We start from the raw sequence: 21,212 nt of genomic DNA, 5'->3' as shown, positions 1-21,212 counted from the left end.
GTGCTCCCTTGCCTTGTTTCCTCATTTAGCTCACTCCCCAAATAAATTCCTACATTTGTGTCTAATTAGTAGAAACCAGGTCACATATCAGCACCACAGCTAGGAGCAATGATTCCTAAAAGTTACCATTGAGAAGGGGTTGGTCCAAATTAGAAAAGTCAGGCATGGAATCTCAACAGGAGACTGGAATAAATCAAAAGTAGAACAAGATGTACATTTCCCTTTCCAAAATGGGGTCCGGGGCCGGTGGGGGGGGGCAACAACAAACTGCAAGAAAACTAAAATCTGTGATAAAACAAATGAAAAATTATTTGAACATTCTCTCTGGTGCAGCTCAGGGAACTGGTAGTTAAGCTCATATATTTATAACATTCCATTTTACTCTGCAGTGAATTCCATTGTAGTAGTCATGATAATGTAATCACTGCTCACAAGTTTTCTACTTTTAATCGAAAGGCATAGACTTATTTATAGCTAGTAAGCAAACTACCAGTAATTCAACTTTAACAATGTAAAAATAACTATAGTAATTAATTTGGAAGTAAAAGTTGACATAAGATTTGGAAAGGAATTGTGTATCTATTCCTAAGCTTACAAAATAGAAAATTGAGTCTGTGTCTAGAGATGGTTAAGTATGTTGTATTAAAAAGTAACTCATAGATATTAATTTACAAACTAACAACTTGTGAGTCAATTTCTGCTGGTAGATTGGTTTGATTTGGCTACCGACATGGCGTGCACATTATTATCTTTTGAGCATTTGTTTTGTTTTTGAATCTGCCACTCAGTGGATATGTTAACAACCGGCTAACCACAAGTATGAATATCTGACATGGCTCTCTTTTTACCTTACTATACTTACTCTGCACATATAAAAGTTCAAGTGCACTGCAGAAGAGAATTTAAAATATCTGTATGATTATATGAGCTGCCTTGGGCAAATCCATTCTGAGATGATTCTTTCATATTTCATAGAAGAGATCAATAGATATAGTTCAATGGTAGGATAATATAATTTAAGAATATGAATAGGAGACACCTTAAAAGTCCTTCAATTAAGCTCAGGATTTGGAAGGATGTGTTTTTAATTTTTTGCTTAAGCTTTACACTATGAATGAGGTAAAATGCTAAAAAATATTTAATTGTTAACATAATGCTATGGTTTGGTCATTCATTTATTCATACATTCCATAAACAATAATCACATGCATTCATACAGTATAAGGTATGGTAAAGAGTTTGAGAAATCAGACCAAGACTCATAAAGAGACTCTTGATTGGGTTTGTGATATTGCAGGGCAGCACACAATTTTCAACATGGCTTACATAAGGATTTGGAAAGTATTCCAAGTTTCCCATAATTTATTTTATTAGTAAAACTATATTTTAGTTGTGGTGGTACGAGATTTTGTGCTTTGAAAATAAATCAAATGACAACAGCAAAGTATAGCAAAATCTCCTGAGATCTAATTAGTTTTAAAAGAGCAAAGAAAGGCAAATAATAAAACATAAATAGCAACAATAAGAGCTTCCAAAACTCCTATATCCTTATGCATTTAAATTTTGGACTGTAACTCTTCTGGCACATGTTTCATGTTCTAAACTGAAGGGACTGGTATAGTGATGTAATGTCAATGCACAGGGCAGGAAGCACTTGAACAGAAGCTAAGCATATGGCATTTAGTAAGCAAGAAGGTGGGCTGTGCTCTGAGAGCCAGAGGGAAGACACATTCTGGCTATAAATTTTTATTAATGCTAAAATGGAATAGTCTAAAATCAGTGAGATATGACTTAATAATGGAACTAAAGAGCTGAAAGTGCTGTTTCATTATGACAAGTTAATTTCTTTTTTTCACCTGGCAGTATAAAAAGTAGATGAAAACTCTTAGCAGAGCTTTAAGATTATTTTTGGCAATACTTAATAGGAATTAAAGGAGCTCTACCAAAACTCCTATTGAAGTTATTGAAGGAGAAATCAATTTCAAGGTCAGTGAATTTTGGCCACCTTCATTGTGCAATCCACCTTTCAAATCTGACTTTTAAGCTCTTTTTCATTTCTTATTGAAGTAGCTCTCTTTCAAAGGGTGTTCATTGCCTATGTTCACTCTCAGTAATTTTTGAAAACTATATAGCATTTCTCTATTCTTTCCACTTTCAACAGCAGTATTCCTTATCCTTAGAATGGCAAACAGGTTTCCAGTTCCATCTAGTGGTAGAAAATTGATTATCACCTTCTATATTGTAGGTGCAATTTTTAATCTTAGAACTCAGGTTTCTGTTTTGATGTCTGATAACATAAAGTTGCTATTCAAGAACAGAAAGGCATAAGCAGTTTCCTAGTAGACTGAGGTATGTGAATCTTGGGTTATATTACTTCTATCTAGAGTTCTCCAGTGTTTTCCTTTTTAGAAAGATAACCCTACATCTGTAGAGTCCATTTTATCTGCAGACTAGGAGGAATAAGTGTTCCTATGAAGTTATGATAACTGTTTATTTTGTAACCTTACTTGTTTTGGAAGCTTTTGTTCACCCTATATACCATAAATTATAATTAATAAAGACATAGTCTGTACTGTCAATAAAAAAGATTTTTTATGTCACTTTCTTTCTTCAAATAAAATTTAAATGGCATCCTTTTCCTAAGTCCAAGTTTTTCACACTTATATGTATTTTAGTACTTACTAAAAAATGAATTTTATATCAAATATATCTCTTTTTTTCCACTGATGTGAAAATAATTTCACTTGATGGCAAAAATGAGTATATAATAGCAAGTAGTATGACAATCCATGTCAATTTTGATGAATCTGAAACTGATTATTGATCATGTGTTGAACTACTGTAGTTAGGACTGAAGAGAACAAAATGTACTAGAAAAGTAACCTGAGCAATTAGAATCCAGAGGCGTTTAAAACAGCACTTATAATATTGTGAAAGAGGTGGATTCCCACTAATGATTACATTGTACAGCTTGCAGGCTTGTAAACATTAAGTGCTTGAAAACATTAAGGCGGCTCTTTAGTTTACCATTAGTGTGACAGAATTCTTTATATTTGTAACGAAAACATAGAAGGAACAATCAATTTTACTGTCTACCATTTATTAATGTGAATTTCACAAAAACATCTAGCTTGAAAAACATAAGTTGTCCATAGAATGAAGTTTTATACTGTTTTTTAAAAATACACATCACTGAGCAGAATAATTCAGTATATCCTTGATAGAGGAACAGAGTATACAATATTATATGGCTTCAACATATCTGTAACAGGAAATTCCAGTTAATTCCTTTATTTCTCTCTTTAGGAAAATTCAAATTGGAAAAACGTTTAAAACAAAAATATGTAAGGGTCTTGTATTGAATTCAAAGGTCTATACTAAAATGCATTTTTGCAGAGAGCAGACCCAAGTACTCAGTAGCTAAAAGCCCTTTTTCCGCTTGGTTGATCATATTGAAGTGCAAGATTGGAATGTGAGTTAATTTGCTCTCTGGCAATAAATACCCTTTTGCCTTGGAGGTATAATTATGGATTAATGAGAAATGTGCAGCTTGTGTTTAAAAGAAAAATCAGTTGTCAGAATTGATTTATACACAATCCAAAAGTTGTCTGGAACAAATAATATCTCTAACTTGGGAATGATAAACAGAATAGAACAACTACTTTTTAAAAATGAATACTTACTATGTTGAGAGGGACTTTCATATTGTCCCAGATTTGGTGATTACAACTTATAAATGAGGACAAAGAAGAATAAAGTATCTCATTTTGTTTTCTGATCTTCCTACCCTTCTATAAAAAGATAATCAGAAAGAGTGGCCAACAGAGGAGGGCAAGTGCTTTCCTCAGCCTGGTGAACTGAGGTGCTAGTGATCTACTTATTACTCCTGTGGAATAGAATATCTGCTGGACATGGGAGCTAGTGTCTCTTTGCTGGTTACATAGCTGCTTGGGTAGTTCTCTATTGGAACATGTGGAAAGGAAAGGCAGAGGTGGCATGTCAGAAGCAGAGAGACTTGTCCAGCAGCTACATCCACATCATGTGTATCCCAAAGCACAGCTGATAACTTTAAAAAGTTTGAGCTAAATTTCTTCTTTCCTGTACATTCCACAAAGTGAAGAGACTTAGGAAACTAATAATCATGGTGTGTCTCAATAGCAAGTAAGTTGAAAGAGTGGTTACCACTGATAGTATATTATCTTGCCCCCTGCAAGTATTTTCACGTCTCTGCAAGATTGCCAGGGTTTGGTAAACTTTCTCATAGAATATATCGATGGCCAGTTAGTTAACTAATCCACAGTACAGGAACAGCCCAAGAAAAACAAGCCTGCATTTGTAAGATTGGAGCTACAAACTGGGAGGTTTGGGGTTTAATTTGAATGAAACTTGAACATGATTTCAAAGAAATGAGCCTGGGAGATTTGAAATTCCATGGCTCAAGGCCATTGTCCTGAAAGGAGTTTGCAATTTACTTCACTAGACATTTTTTTTCTCCTTTTTCCTAATCAATTTTCTTACAATTTACTTCTTTCCAGTTTTTTTTTTTTTTTTTATTCACACTAAGACATTTTGGTTTAGGGTTAAAATGCAGAGGATAACAGATAAAACTTCTTTTCCTTCTAGACGCCCCCATCAGTTTTCCCAGTATTCTCATGACTAAGGTACTGGGTACCTGAATTCTGCACATGCTTTTATTCTAGGGAATAGAGACCTACGGGTTTCCTTCAAATATCAAACACTGCCTATGCTGTATTTTCTCAATAGAATATTTCACTTTTATATTTCTGTTCTTTTTTCTTTATTTTTCTACTAACGTTTTTACAACAGCTGTAGCTGGCAATTATTTGAAAATAAAAGTGAACATAAACCTGACTAGGAAATATATTTTATGATTCAGTTTTTAGTTGATATAGTAGAGCAGCCTTAAAGTGCGCAAAGGAAACAAGATTATGCTGTTTTACAAGTTGAAGTACTCTTTGAGGTTAAGACAAGTAAGTAAATACAGGACATTTTCCCTACATGTTCATTTGGTATAAACCCATTACAAATCTTCATTAGATGGCTTTTCATAATTTTAATTAAGCATTCTATTTTGTCATTTTTGCTCCTTAAAGCTTTGTGTTTCTATTGTTGCTATTTTTACTTAATTATAAAATTCAATTCATATGACATTAAGTGCATTTCATGTCCATTAAGAATTATGAAATTCCTTGAATTCTTTTTCTTAATTCTAATAACAAATTCATCATAAGTTAAGTAATTTCTTAGACCTTAAAAAGAATTTATTTTGCTTAAGGAGAAAGGAAATATATAATTGGAAAAGCAGCACATTAGTAATTGAACTTGGAGAACAATGTTAGCTTATTCTTTGTTCATTTAACAAAACATTTATTAAACACTTACTCTGTGTTAGAAGGGATGGCACATCTGGGAAAAAAAAGTGGTAAACAAGACATGATCCTTTTCTTAATGGAGCTTATTTCACAGTAAGCAAGACATTAAGGATTAATTAATACAATTCAGTGTTACAGTGTTATGAAAAGATAAGTACACTACCGAAAAACTGAGGAAGAGTGATTAAGCTGAGGGTCAAGGAAGGAGTAGGCCATAGGAGAGAGCAGGAACAGCACTATGAATAAAACCTGGATATATGACAGTATTTTGTTAATACTGTGCTTGGCTGGAGCATGTAAGAGAAAGATGACAGTAGTTGGTGAAACCTCAAAGACAGTCATAGAGTAATTCAGGAGGGCTTTGGAAATTGATAAAACTGTTCAACCTTGTATTTCAGAGGAAGCCTTTTAAACATTTTCAATAGGAAAGTAACATCAAATGATGTAAGGTTTTGAAATTTTCCATCTCCTCAAATATTATCATTTTTATGTTTGGACACCTTTATCTTCTCATCTTTCTTTCTCCAACATAAATGCATTTGTAAAAATGAGTTTTGGAGGCAAGAAAGTAAGTTAGGAGTGATTTAAAAGTTTAACAATTGATAATAGAAAGAGATAGGCAAATTGGTGAGTCCAAGAGACACCTGGGTGGTAGAATATCCAACCTGACTTCTAAAAGGAACTCCAAAGCTGCTTTCTCCTCCTTATGCTGCCCCCTCTCAGCTGTGAAGCAGCCAGAAAAATCATTGCCCCTTCTTATAATAATAAGAAGTTCCTAAAATTAGAGGGAGGGATGAAACAGGATTAGACAGGCAGTCAGTGTAGATAGGTAAATCGAGTCAGGTTGGATCAAGGAGGCCAATTTTAAGTGAGTCTGAGAAGTTGGATACTGTCCCCTGAGGGACTGAAATGCCAATTCCTTCAGAGCCCTTCCACCACCCTTATCAAGAACCTGCCCCTGTCTAACCTGTTGCCAAGGTAACCTGTCCCTACCAGAGCTATAAGGTTGTTAATGTGTTTTTGGCTACTCCATCCTGCCATTCCCCTTTCAGCCCAACTGTTTCTCACCTTTTGGCTCTCCCACTGAGTATTCCTGGGCCTAGTCACTAACTGCAGGAAGTAGAAAGATAAGGGGGAAAAGATAGGAGGACAAAGGAATCCTAGGACATACCAAAAAGGCAGAACACCTTGCCTTTTGGGATACCAGGATAACAGCTATGGCCTCTGTGTTACCCCTGCTTCAGATGCTTAAAAAAAAAAAATTAAAGGATTCTTTGTGTAAGAACTTTGACAATATATTTCCTATTCATTTATGCAATTATTTCCTTTATTCAAAAACAAATTTTGAATTAAATCTATCAAGATACAAAAAAGCAATTTTTAAATGGCCAATTATGGTAGAATCGTAAATTGAATAAATGAAGGTATTTTGAAAATCTACAGGACCTAAAATGTCTTCCATTACTAAAAAAAAATTTAGAAAAAAAAAAGTTGATTTCTAATTTCTTAGTATCCTGAAAAAAATATTGGACTACTCAGAACTGAAGTTTATGAACAAAGTTCAGATAGTTTAGCCAGAGTAACTGAGTTGATTTTTTTGATCTACTCTTCCTGGCAAGGTCATTGAAGCCCTTAAGCCCCAGTTACTTTATCTGTGAAATGGGAATAATAATAAAATATACAAGCAGTCTTGACTTACAATGTTTCAACTTAGGACTTTCAGCTTTCTGATGGTGTGAAAGAAATATGCATTCAGTAGAAATAAACTTCACATTTTGAATGTCAGTCTTTCCCCATACTTTTGATATGTGATCTCTGGACACTGTTTCAGGATGCTGGGCAGTGCCCCAGAAACACAATTCCCAGCCAGCCTCATGATCAGGAAAAACAGCTAGTACTCTACAGTGCTAAGCTATGATGTTCTTGCTAGGTTAGATGTCTGACATGCATTTTTGACTTGATAGTATTTCCCCTTACAAGATGTCAATTGGGACATAATCCCATCATAAGTCTAGGAGCATCTGTATCTCATAGATTTCCAGGAGAATTAAATTCTTCCATTAAACAAATATTTCCGAACATTTGCTGTGTTCTAGAAAATGTTCTGGTCACTGGACATCCCACAGAACAGAATAAGCAATGGGACTCAGAAGGTCTGGTACTTATATTTTGCTGAGGATTGGCACTGGATGACAGGCTATGGCAGAAATACCAATCAACATGCAAATTAACTTATGTGTTCATATCTTAGAGATGTCAATTTCACTCAGATTTATAAAGTTAAGACCATCCAAATAATCATGGAAATAACATTACTTTTGAAGTAAATGAGCTTATTTTAAGTTCATATGCACAAATGGAAAAACCAGACTAGCAAGGAGATTTTAAAGAATTATTATGATATGGAAATATCATATATATATTTAAAATTTTATAGTTACCATAATTAAATTAGTTTCACATTAGTAAAAGAACAGAGGCAAATCAATTTGACAGCCCAGAAAGTCCCAATGGAGGCATATATACTTAGGAATTCAGTGTTTGATAAAGAAATTCTTTTAAGTCAGTTAATTAAAAATAGATTATTCAATAAATTAAATTACACGGTAGATCCATGGAAAAGTGAAATTTGATAGAGTAGTCATAATCATAGGAAGAGAGAAAAATTATTACTTTCTACCTAAATAAAATTTGCTCCTAAAATATTTTCAAGTGGTAGAGGGCTTTGTATGACAGAGCATATAATACTGCCTTGAAAATTATAAAGTGACTCTGAAAAATAGACATATAAAAAGCTTAAATCACCACTACCAATCCTGCTTTCTTCTTTTTTGACAGTTTTTATTTTTTATTTATCATAAAATATTTCAAAATTGAAAAGATATAAGAATATCATTACAAATGTTCACGTACTTAACATTCTGTATTGACTTCTCCTCTCTAGAACATAGTTAACACATTGGTGAAAATGTAGACACTTCATACTGAATATTTTTAGACTTAAGATTTATTCATGATGTTTTGTAAGCACTATTTGCATTTTCACTATTATATGAATTTTTTTATCTATTTATAGACTATGGATAAAGGTACTTAAGGTTGTTATGTTTTTTCTTCTAACAACAAATTCTTTCAGTTTCAACTTCAAAATGCACCTAGAAACTAACTTGGTTCAAACCATCATTAAACTTCCCTCTAAAGTTCCTGCTTTGCTTTAATTTTTCTTTCTCCCCAATGATTATCACTTCTGACACGTAAAACAATGTACTGATTTCTTTCATTTATTGTTAGTGTTCCCCTACTAGCAAATCCATGTGAGACAGGATTTTTGCATTTTTTAACTGCTATATAATTTGAATCTAAAATCTTTTTTGGCACTTCACAATCACTCAATAAATGTTTTATGTAGAAATTCATGAATAGAAAATGAACACAGTCTTCAGTGTTACATGGAATTGCTAGAGTAGAACATTTTTCAAGCAAATAATCCTAGCTTAAAAGAGAAAAAGTTTGCATATTTCCAAGGAGCTGAAAGTTATATATAAGAAATCCTTAAGAAACTAGGATTGCTTAGTAAAAAGCACCCATGCATAACAGTAAGACAACAAGTGAGAGATTTAAGAAATTCATCTGATTTGTTCTTGTCAGACTCCTATCCTTTCTGTTCTGTCAAGTTGCCATGTGGTGTTCCCATTTCAGCTTCTGGAATTAGATTTATGATTGTCTTGAATAGCTTTTAATAAGTGCCCTTGCATTGTAATTAGTTGACCCCTTGCTGCCTTTTGGATCTCAAACAAATCCTCATGAATTACCAACATCTTCTCTTACATTTCCAGACCATAAGATGGGTTTTTATCTTTGCCAAGAACTATCTTTCCAATTGCACTGTGATACAGAACAAGACAATTTTATTTTTGTTTGCCAAAGGGAAAGTTTCTCCACCAGGGCTAATCATTTTTAGGATGTAGTAGTTAGCTATATGAAAGCAATAGTAAAAAGTGACTTCTTGTTTTTTTTCATATTTCTAAATTCTAGTAACATTGTGGAAAACTATGTCGAAGTTTTAAGTGCAATATTGTTTATTAGGTTGACTAGCTATGTCAAAAGTGATTCCAAAATTGAGAAATGAGGAGAATAAGGCAGCTGACACTTACACAGTGATTTTTATGATCTCAATACCTCCTAAGTAATTTTTTGGTGTTATTTTATGTAACAAAATAAGGCTGACACATTTTCACTAAAGAGATAAAGAATCATTAAGAAGTTAAATAGCTCACTGAAACTTGCAAAGTTAAATACAAATCAATCGAATAGATTCCAGGGCCCACACTTCTGACTCCTAAGAAATTAAACACAAGTGAAACATACCTTGAATATATATACTTTTAATTGATTGACAGTTTGAAGTGGTTGATAAGTCTTTCCCTATCCTACTTGTATATTTATTATAAATTTGTCATAAATTGAATTTTTAAGTATCCACCAATCAAGGAATAGTACTATTTTTTAAAAAATTTCTAAAGCCACTTAGGTAGTCCAATGTACAACAACCTAGAACAAAACAGATTGTATTTTGTGATAAATTTATTTTTAAAAACACTTCTGGAATCTTTTTCAGAGAATGACTTAGCCATTCAGGATGCTATTAAATATTATCAGAGGCTGGATGGTTTATAAACAAAAGAAATTTATTTCTCATAGTTCTAGAGCATAGAAGTCTGATGTCCTGTAATAATGCAGTCAGATTCTGATAAGGACTCTCTTCTGAACTGTACACTTCTGACTTCTTTTTGTATTCTCACATGGTGAAAGATAGCTAATTAGTTCTTTGGAACTAATGATGCCACTAATCCCATTGACCAGGGGCACACTCTTAAAACCCTGTTACCTCCCAAAAAATCCAACTCCAGATGCCATCTACATTTAATGTTTCATTACATGTGTTTTGAGGGAGACATTACATGTGTTTTGAGGGAGACACAAACATTGAATCCACTGCAGAGACTCTTTTTTCTTTTATCACATTCTTGACTGCTATAAAATTGGAAGAAAGCCATTGCAATATTATAGTCAGAAATTATTCTAAGTATGTTTTCAATAAAATTAATTGATAAACTGAAAATTTTAATTTTAAATAGAAAGTAAAATCAATACCTGCAAGAGCCAAGCAAGTATCCTGGAATAAAATTAGCCACTTTATGAGATAATTAAACAAACATTATAGTTGGAAGATACATGACAGCATATTCATAAACACTAAAAGTCTAATGCTGTATCCTACTGATTTATGGTCTGAGTAAATGCTTTTATTAACTGCCTCTTGTAAAACTCTCACTTTCTAGAAACCTATCATTTCTCAAGCATATGAATGTATAGTGCCAATTGCAGATTTTTTTGGAGAGAGTATCATGTGTAATGTCATCACTTAGAGACCAGGCAACCTCGCAGTATCTCTTTTCATTGTGCTTGCCAGCTCTTCCAGTTGGGAAACAGTTGTACAGCAACAACTGTGTTTTTTTTTTTTTTTAACCACATTCATTGTTTTTCTCTTTGTGTGTGTGTATGTGTGTGTGTTTGTGTTGCAGAGAAGGCCAGCAATCGCCAGAACAGTGGCAGAAGATGTACGGTAGATGCTCTGGGAATGAAGTTTACCACATTGTTTTGGAAGAAAGTACATTTTTTGCTGAATACGAAGGAAAGAGTTTTACATATGCCTCTTTCCATGCACACAAAAAGTATGTTTTTGCTTCCAGAGTGGAACTTAAGTATCCATCAATCAAGGAATAGTACTATATTTTTTAAATTACTTACGTTTATTAATGCATATTAATTGTACAAATTGATGGGTTTCACTGTGACAATTCCATACGTGCATACATGCATATGTGATGCTTTGATCATGTGTACTCTCCCCTCTAACCTCTCTGGCCTTCTGTCCTCTCCCTGCTTCCTTTTTATAGTCCATTTCCACTTCTACTTCTGGGTCATATTTGTTTATTTATCTATCTACTTATTTATGAACTTTCCACATGTTACAGAAAGCGTGCATAATTTGTCTTTTTTGTCTGGCTTATTATGCTTAAGATAATGCTCTCTTATTTCATCCTGCAAATGACAGGACTTCATTATGGTTTATGGCTCAGTAGTATGCCATTGCACATACATACACCATATTTTCTTTATCTATTCATCTGATTATGGGCCCTTAGGCTGATTTCATATTTTGGCTATTGTGAATAGTGACATAATAAATGCAGGTATACATTTATCTCTTTTGTATGCTGACTTCAGTTTCTTTAGATAAATTTGCAGGCCTGCTATAGCTGGATTATATGGTAGTTCTATTTTTATTTTCTTAAGGAATTTGCATTCTGTTTTCCATAATAAGTTTACTAATTTCTATGTTCACCAACAGAGTGTAAGAGTCCCTTTTCGACATGTCCTTGCCAGAATTGGTTATTTTTAGTATTTTTGATAATAGCCACTCTGACTAGGATGAGATCCAATGTCAGTGTAGTATTTTTTTAATGTTTCATAAGTGCATTTTAGATATATTCCATAGTAAGGTTCATTTTAACATAATCATACTTTTATGAAATATAATTTGCTCCATATCAGTCCTCAGTACTTCCATTTGCCTCGTTTCCTTTCTACCCCTGGTCCCTTTCCAAAATAGTTTTGATTTTCATTTTCCTACTGACTAAAGATGTTGAGCATTTTTTTTTTCATATATTTATGGGTCATTTGTGCTTCTGTTTTTGGAGAAGTGCCTATTCAGTTCATTTGCACACTTTTTAACTGGATTACTTGTTCTTTTGGGTTTTGTTTTTTTGAGTTCTTTATATGTTCTTGTAGTTAACCCTCTGTAAGATGAATAACTGGCAGGTTTTTTTTTCTCTCATTCTATAGAATTTGTTGACTGAATTATCTTGCTTTACAGATGTTTTTTGATTTGATGTAATCTCATAAGTTAACTCTCGATTTTATATCCTGAGCAATTCAGGAAATTGTTGCCTATGACCATATCTTAAAGTGTTTTCCCCTAAAGTTTTAAACTTTCAGATCTTAGATTGAGATCTTTGGCCCAACTTAAGTTAATTTTCGTACAGTGTGAAAGACAGAAGAATATTTTTAAACTTCTACATGTGAATATCCAGTCTCTCCAGTATTATTCGATTGTCTTTTCTCCAGTGTGTTATTGATACCTTTGTGGATAATTAGTTAGATGTCTCTTTCTAAATTTATTTCTGTTTCCTGTATCCTATTCTATCATTTTTTTCCTTTATTTTAGGCTAATATGATAACGTTTTTGTTATTATGGTTCTATAGTATATTTTGAAATTAAGTATTGTGATGCCGATAGCATTGACTTTTTGCTCAGGATGACTTTAGCTATTTGTAAACTTTTGTGATTTCAAATGAATTTTAGGATTATTTTATCTAGTTCTGTGAAGAAAATCATCAATATTTTGATGGGAATTATACTGAATCTGTAAAGTGTTTGGATTCTCCCAAGCCACAAACATGGGATGCCTTTCTATCTTCTATTGCTTTCTTTAGTTTCTTTTTTCTTTGTTTTATAATTTTCATTATAGAGGTCTTTCACCTCCTTCATTAAATTTATTCCTGGATATTGTTAAAATTTATTTTCAGGTTCGTATGAATTGTGAATTGTATTGCTTTTCTGATTTCTTTATCAGTGAACTCAATAGGTCTATAGAAATGCTATTGATTTTAGTTGTATTTGAATCCTGCTAAATAATGATGGTTTTAAAATCAGTTCTAAGAGTCTTTTGATGGAATCTTTGAGTGTTTCTATAAAGAGAATCATGTCATCTGCAGATAGAGTTAATTTGAATTCCTCCTTTCCTATTTGTATCCATTTTATTTCTCTCTTATTGGCTCTAGCTAAAATGTCAAATACTGTGTTCAGTAAGAGTGGTGAGACAGAACAATCTTGTCTTGTTCATGATTTTAGAGGAAGTGATTTTACTGTTTCCCTATTTATTATGATGTTGGCTATCATTTCCTTATAGATAGCCTATTATGTTGAGATATGATCCTTCTACTTCTAATATATTCAAGGCTTTTATCAAGATGGAATGTTGAATTTTTATCAAAGGCTTTTCCTTTATCGATTGAGTTGTTAATATGATTTTTATCCTTGATTCTCTTTCTGTACTCTATTGTTTATTAATTTGTGTATGTTGAACCATGTTCTCATCATTGAACTGAAACTGACTTGATCATATCATATGATATGAAGATGCTGTTGAATTTGGTTTGGAAGTATTTTATTGAAGATTTTTGCATCTCTGTTTCTCAAGGATATTGTTCTATAGCTTTCTTTTTCTTGTGAGGTTTTGGTAGGAAGGAAACAATACTTTCATAGCAATAAAACAGTTTTCTAAAAATATAGTGAATATTGGTGTTCATAAGTTTTAAGTACTGTGGAATTTTTGACATTTATTGCAACATTTGAACTGTGGCTACTGTGTGGTCTCTACATGTTAATGTTGTCAAGAGTAATTATAGTTTAGGAGGAATACTTAAACAACTTTTTAAACTCTCATTTAAAATAATTTAGTCCATTAAGAGTTCACAAGTACATGAGATAAAATTTCTTACAGAACTGAGTTTTCAAGTTTTGATTAAAAAATAAAACACAGATATATTAATACATAAAAACTATAGAGTTGAAAAAATTGATGATACCCACTTGATTTGGCCAGAGAAATAAGATAAAAAAAGAAGTAAAAATGCATTACAATCTAAACATGGGATATTATTATTATTATTTCTGAGAAAAATATTTGCTGAAGAAATACAAAGATATGTATATCATGAAAACAGTACAGTAACCATATTAAAATATATTACTATGATATACTTCAGGAATTTATAATATATCTAGCATATCCCACTAATTAATATATAACATATTCCCATTTCTCAATATGATTCACATGTACATAATGTGAATCATATTATGTATGATTGTGTGTATATATATATACACACATAGAAGAATGTGTGTATATATATATATATATATACACACATTCTTCTATATAAAAATATTTTTAAATTTGATTTATTTTATACAACTATGGCATATGTTGAAATAAAAATATTCAGACAATTTCTATTGGAACATAACTGAAAAAAGATGTTTAAAAAAATGCTTAAATATGTCTGTTATGGGCTGGGGTTGTGGCTCAGTGGTAAAGCGCTTGCCTCATACATGTGAGGCCCTGGGTTTGGTCCTCAGCACCACATAAAAAATAAATAAATAAAATAGAGGTATTTTGTCCAACTACAACTAAAAAATAAATATAAAAAACAGGCTATTACATTCAAAATTTTTATTTTTCCCAGTTAATTTGCACATATATTAAAGGCAAATGTTTTTTTCTAAAATTTAAATTTAATCAAATATAATAGAAATAGTACTAAAATAAGGACTTGCATATAATGTCTTCTAAATTTCTTTCTTTCCTTACACCAATAATTTTAAAACTCTTTTGTTTATACTTTTGCCATAGTACTTATATTATAGAACAACATCATGTTTATCGTATGATATTCACTCTGATATTTTATATTAACTTCTACTATGTACATGATATATATATATATACTTATTGATTGTTGATTAGTCATAATCAACTAAACAATTTTATAATGACATTTTTTTATAAAAATGTGCATCTTACACTTTTACAGTTTACTTCAGCTTTCATCATTTTATGATTTGAAATTTTAATATTTTTGTGTTTATAATATTTTAGTAATTTTCTTACATATGTAAGATTAAAAAAGAAACTAAGACTTCCTGAATTACAATGCTTAAACTCTTTTATTTTTATTTATTTTTTTTCAAATTAAGGTTTGGTGTCTGCTTGATTGGTGTTAGGAGGGAAGACAATAAAAACATTTTGTTGAATCCAGGTCCTCGTTACATTATGAATGCTACAGACATATGTTTTTATATTAATATTACCAAAGAAGAGAATTCAGCATTTAAAAACCAAGACCAGCAGAGAAATAGCAATGTACCAAGATCATTTTATCATGGACCTTCCAGGTTACCAGTACATAGCATAATTGCCAGCATGGGTAAGTTTAACAAACTAGTTTCAAATTACTCTTAGTTGTTATAAAAAAAATTATAAATATACTCTGATTTTTAAAATTTAATTTCAAAGCTAAATTTAAAACAGGTATGGAATATTGTAAACTGGGTATAATTACATATACAGAAGAAAATTTCTATACTGTTAATTTAGTAAAAAAGTAAGATATTATTAAAATACAATTAATAATTGATTTGTATTTCTGATTGTACCATAAGTACCTGACTACTATATTTCTATTTTAAATTATCTATCCAACTTTCTTCAGAGGGCATTTATAATATTCTCCATTTTTCTCACAACTGTCTTTCTATCTCCCATTTAACTCTCATCATGATACGTTAAAAAAAAAAAGAAATGATGTAGGAATTTCCCTAATATTTTTGCCACCAAACCACCTAAAAACCTATAGATATTTAGTTTTTGTTACGAGGAAAAAGCCTCTTTCCTTTTAATGAATCCTAGTGTGTCACCTATGCTGTGGACCTAGTCTCTTATTTCTTCTTTAGGTCTTCATTCTTTAACCCATGATGTCTCATATTTTCAATTCTGAGAATATTTCAAGAAATTGACACAGTTGCATTAAAATAGGTTGGAAATCATAATCTAGAGCTTATGTATCCTTTATATACATTTTCATTACTTATGGAATACATGCACATATATTTCCAAATGCTTTATTCATTCACTTACATTTTTCTTAAAAGCATAGTCCTCTAAAAACATAACAATTATTTCAAATTTATTATAGTATAATATTTGTTGCTTAACTTAAGTTTTTTATAGGCATTCTATAACTGGGATGATTGAACAAGATAGGTTAATTCATCCTCATTACCTAACTTCATTTTTTTTCCCAAAGTCAGTCTCTCTCTCTTTCTCCCTCTCCTCCTCTCCTCTCCTCTCCTCTCCTCTCCTCTCCTCTCCTCTCCTCTCCTCTCCTCTCCTCTCCTCTCCCTTGTGTGCTGACTTTCTCCTTTTTGTGTATTTGTCTCCTCTTTATGTATTTATTGAATACTTAATGTGTACCAAGAACTCTCCTAAGTATTTGTAATAAGTAAAATAGTCAATAAACAAACAAAAATCTAGCTCATAGAGCTTACATTCTATAATAGGGAAGACAGGTAATAAACACTATATAAAAATGAAAGTAAATTATTTAGTATGTTAGAAGGGGATAACTAATAGAAAAAGAAGAAATTGGAACTAGTAAAGGGGATTATGCAGTCAGCAAGGACTATGTTTTTAAATAAAGTGTCCACAGTAACTCTCATTATGAAGGTGATATTTGAGAAATTATTTGAAGTAAATAGGGGATTAGTCCCCTGGATACTTAGAAGAAGATCACTTGGGGCAGAGACAGCAGCTAGCACAAAAGGTTTAAAATGGGACCCTGGGTTCTGCAGGAATAGTAGAGCCCTTCTAATTGAGGCACAGTAAAAGGCCAGATCATTTTGACTTTCTGTGTTACTGGAAGGATTGCTGTATCTCTTCTGGGTATAATGGGATCATGCAAAATTTTTAGCTGATTAGTTTTCTGATGTTGCCTATGCTAAAGCTTATTTCAGTACAGTCACTGTGGCTATTGTTGAGAATAGACATTTTGAGGCAAAGATCTGAGTGTTTTCAACTGGAAATGATATGAAAGAGAAAAATTTGCATTTATATTAAAGTTACCAGTAATTAGGATTCCTTAAAGAACTGGGACTGAACTATGAAAAAAAGGGGAGTGTGATGCACTTCAAGAGTTTTGAATTAAACAACTGCAAAAATGAAATGGACAAAGAAGTGCTCTTTCAACGGAGTAGTGGTAGAGAATACCAGACTGGAGTAGGAAAAAACAGAAGGTGGGAGACAAACACAAACCCTAGATCTAGACAACTCTTAAAAGTTATTCCATAAAGAATAACCAAGAAATATTTTGGTACCTGGTGGTAAAAGTATGTGGAATTGAAAAAGGCAAAGAAACAAGGGTTGGGTATATGTAAGAGTGTATATAATGATTAGCCATGGAACGTAACTAGGTAAGGAAATGAAAAGATATCTGTAGGTTAAAGGAGACTGAAAGAATAGATTAATAGATTATAATTCTAGTGGGAATCCAATGGTAGTGACCTGGAAAAAAAATAAGGCAAATGCATGTGTCAGGGTGTTAGATTCCATAAATAAGGACTATGTATAGTGAGTAGTAATTACAAGGTCTAGAGTATGACTATGAGAGTGAATGGTTAATAAATGGTAGAAGAAATACCCACTATTGGAGTAGAGGACAAGGAACCAAGTCTAGAGTATTCAAGGGACATACATAATGAAATTGCCAAGAATCGGACAGATGATATGTAGAGACTAATCTGTGACACAGTAGCTGAGCTACCCAGGCTTCTCAGCAACATAAACACAAGAACATAAAAAGTTGAATTTAAGCAAAGCTCAGTTTTGTTGAAGGAGTGCCATGGTACATAAATGTATCTAGAGCCAAGGGTAAATGCAAAAAAAAAAAAATGGTCATAATGTTTAAGCATGGAATTTAAGGTGGATAAGGAGAGAGAATATTGAGGTAATGGGAGAAACAGTGAAAAGTTGGCATCATCAATAAATCAAAGTTCCAGTAGCATAAGATTGTATCTGTGGTTTGGAAATCAGTGAGACTAAGCTGAAAAACATGTAATAGTGGTGTTCAGAGGATGAATACATAAAATGAATAAATGCAGCCTTTTGTAACAGCATGTAAACATGTCTATGAAAAGAAAAGGTTGTGATAAGGTGAAAAGCAATTTATTCAGTGGGTGCAAGAAACTAAGAGGTAAGGGTGGAGGGAGATTGATCAATTTATGTTTTAAAAATACTACGTGAGGCAAGAATGTTGTTATGGGATAAATTGCGTCTCCCCAAATTCATGTTTGATTTCTAACCCCAGGTGCTTCAGAATGCAATCTTATTTGAACATGGGGTTTTTAGAGAGGAAGTTAATTAAAAATGAGATCTTTAGGGTTAATACTAAATCTACACAATGAGTAGAATGAGGAAATTTGGGTGCAGATAGGCACAGAAGAAAGATGAAGTAAAGATATAAAGGGAAAGTGGCCACCAGTAAATCGAGAAATAAGGTCTGGAACAGTCCCTTGCCTCATAGTCCTCAGAAAGAGCATCCTCAGAAACAACATCCCTATAAACCCCTCTAAATACCTTGATCATGAACTTTTGGTCTCCAGAACTAACAAATAAGACACACAGTATGAAGTATTTTGTTCTGGCAAATTAAAACAAACAATATCGCAAAAATTCACCAGAATCATTAAAAAACATATAGTCTAGGGGCAATGTTCAATTAAAATAATAAAAACAGAGGATCACATAATCTGAAGACATATAATTCAAAGTTGAGATATTCACAGCAGATCAATAGAAAATGGTCTTAAGGCGACAACACTGAGCCTATTTACTCAACTTAAGAAGACAATTAACCTCTTTAAGAGGGTTGAGGGAAAGACCTTAGGGAGAGGACAGGAACCTTCAAAGAGTTCATTTCTGTAACTAATTGCCTCTCCACTGAATTCTTTCTTATGATCACATCCTGGTGCCAATCCTGGAACCAGATGTCAGTGTTTGCAGAATATCTGAGTAGTGAATAACAGGAGAATCCATAAATTAGGCAGAAAAATGATGAAGAAGTGACTACAGTAACATGGAGTCACCCAATTTCTTGGGAATTTAGCAGAAATTTAATCCACAGTGCAGGTATAGTGATTAGGTTACATGAAGGGAGCTATGTCTGTTACTTCTAAGCAGAAATAAGGGAGGGAAAGTTCAATGAAGATCTCATTTTTGTCACTGGACAGAGGGTCTTTAAAAGTTTTTGAATGATGAATTCACTTTTTTTTCAGAAGTAGACGACATGATTATCTCTAGAGAGTAAATGTATAAAGTATAAAACTAAGCTCACGATATTAAGATGTCAGTTACACTATATGGATTTCCTTTATCTCTATATCATTTAAATAAATTAAATCCCTTCACTTGCTTAATGAATAACTTTATATCATTACCTCCCGAAAAAATTTCCCTCTGTCCTATAATATATAGATTGTATTTTACATTACTCCTCTGCTTACACTGCTAAAAATTGGAGAGAGGAAATGTGCCTACCGTTTTCGATGGCTACAACATTACTTCTTGTCAGATTCTGGAACGTCTGAGTTCTGCGGCCATGTAGCATTCTTCCCCCTGGGATCCACCTCTCAAAAGTCCCATCACCTCTCACCTCACCACAGTTGAGATCAAGTTGCCAATGCATAAGTCTTTTAAGGACTAATCACATTGAAAACATCACATACATATTTATGAAAGTATAAGATTTCCAATCCAGGGAAACATTTATATGAGGAAAAAAAGTTAGTTTTTGGAACTCAAGATTACATATCTTGATAATGCTAATTATATCTTGTTGATTTTCATGATTAAATGATTAGGGTGTCCTGTATGTGACACATGCCTTTATATGTTTTGGTGTTTCAGGTACTGTGGCCATAGATTTGCAAGACACAAGCTGTAGATCAGCAAGTGGCCCTACCCTGTCTCTTCCTGTAGAGGGAAGCAAAGAATTAAGAAGACCTAGCATTGCTCCTGTTTTAGAGGTTGCAGATACATCATCAATTCAAACATGTGATCTTCTGAGTGACCAATCAGAAGATGAAACTGCACCAGATGAAGAAATTTCTTCAAATTTAGAGTATGTTTAGATGTTCTTAAGTGGAAAATTGTTTGTTTTTTGTTAATGACCTTAAGTATTGTCCTTAGATACCTTATCAATAAGTAAGGAGCTGATGTTCTCACCTTGTGACCATTCTAGAATCATTCTTTCAGGGCTCTACCAAGTCACCCCTGTATTAGTCACTATCTTACTGGACTACCAAGCATGCTAAGCCCTCATGTTTCTGACTTTAAAATATATTTTTCAATTTCATTTTTCTCTAAAATACACTTTATCTGTTAAAAAAAAGTTTATATTCCTAGACTATAAAGTGCATTTTCATGGTTGGACTTTTTATTATATCGTGTTTGTTAGCATTACATTACAGTGATCTAAGTACATAACATAAGTTACAGGAGGAAAGATCAAGTCAATGGATTAATTTAATCACAGGTTAAAGCCTGTGATTCTATCATTTCCTAAAAGCCTCACCTCTGAACACAGCTACACTGGGAACCAAGTCTTAAACACATGACCTGTTGGGGACACTAAATAGCCAAAATTGTGACAATCATTTTTTTTTATTCCACATCCATTTTGAAGTTCGATCAGTTATTTAATGATGTGTAAGAGCAGCTTGCTCCATTATACTTCTCTTCCTTATCTCACTTTTAGCATTCTTTTTCATTAAGTTGAGAGCAATAATATTTTAAATTGATGAATAAAAGGATTCTCTCCTTTTCCAAGCTTCCATAATGTTACAGTATCTACCTATATTGTAGCCTACAGTAGAATCTGTTTAGCTGTATTATTCCACATATTATATTGCCACAGCAAAATAGAAATCCTAGTGTTCCACACCTTTACTATGGAGTCTATAAGACTTTGTTTGCTATGGCAATTCCACTTTATACTGATGTTTCAGGTACTGTGGCTATAAATTTGCAAGACACAAGCTAAAGGCTACCCACCTTACTCTCCAGGTACAGTGAT

The 21,212-nt window shown here is 32.7% G+C and overlaps 1 protein-coding gene across 6 annotated transcripts in view; it reads left to right on the top strand.

Annotated features, from left to right (window-relative positions):
• Positions 1–21,212, top strand: part of Kcnt2 (potassium sodium-activated channel subfamily T member 2) — a 360,005-nt gene that overhangs the window by 242,998 nt on the left and 95,795 nt on the right. For 4 of the 6 annotated variants that reach the window (XM_005335357.4, XM_078022514.1, XM_005335356.5 and 1 more), the window contains exons 15-17: positions 10,979–11,128; positions 15,283–15,512; positions 20,045–20,258. In XM_005335357.4, coding sequence (XP_005335414.1) covers positions 10,979–11,128; positions 15,283–15,512; positions 20,045–20,258 — 594 coding nt within the window. The remainder of the gene's footprint in view (positions 1–10,978; positions 11,129–15,282; positions 15,513–20,044; positions 20,259–21,212) is intronic. The other 2 variants (XM_005335358.4, XM_040276882.2) reach the window with 1 other exon arrangement.

This window comes from Ictidomys tridecemlineatus, chromosome 10 (assembly GCF_052094955.1).
Source record: "Ictidomys tridecemlineatus isolate mIctTri1 chromosome 10, mIctTri1.hap1, whole genome shotgun sequence".
In the NCBI taxonomy this organism is placed as follows: domain Eukaryota; kingdom Metazoa; phylum Chordata; class Mammalia; order Rodentia; family Sciuridae; genus Ictidomys; species Ictidomys tridecemlineatus.
This window is presented reverse-complemented; position numbering and strand designations above follow the sequence as displayed.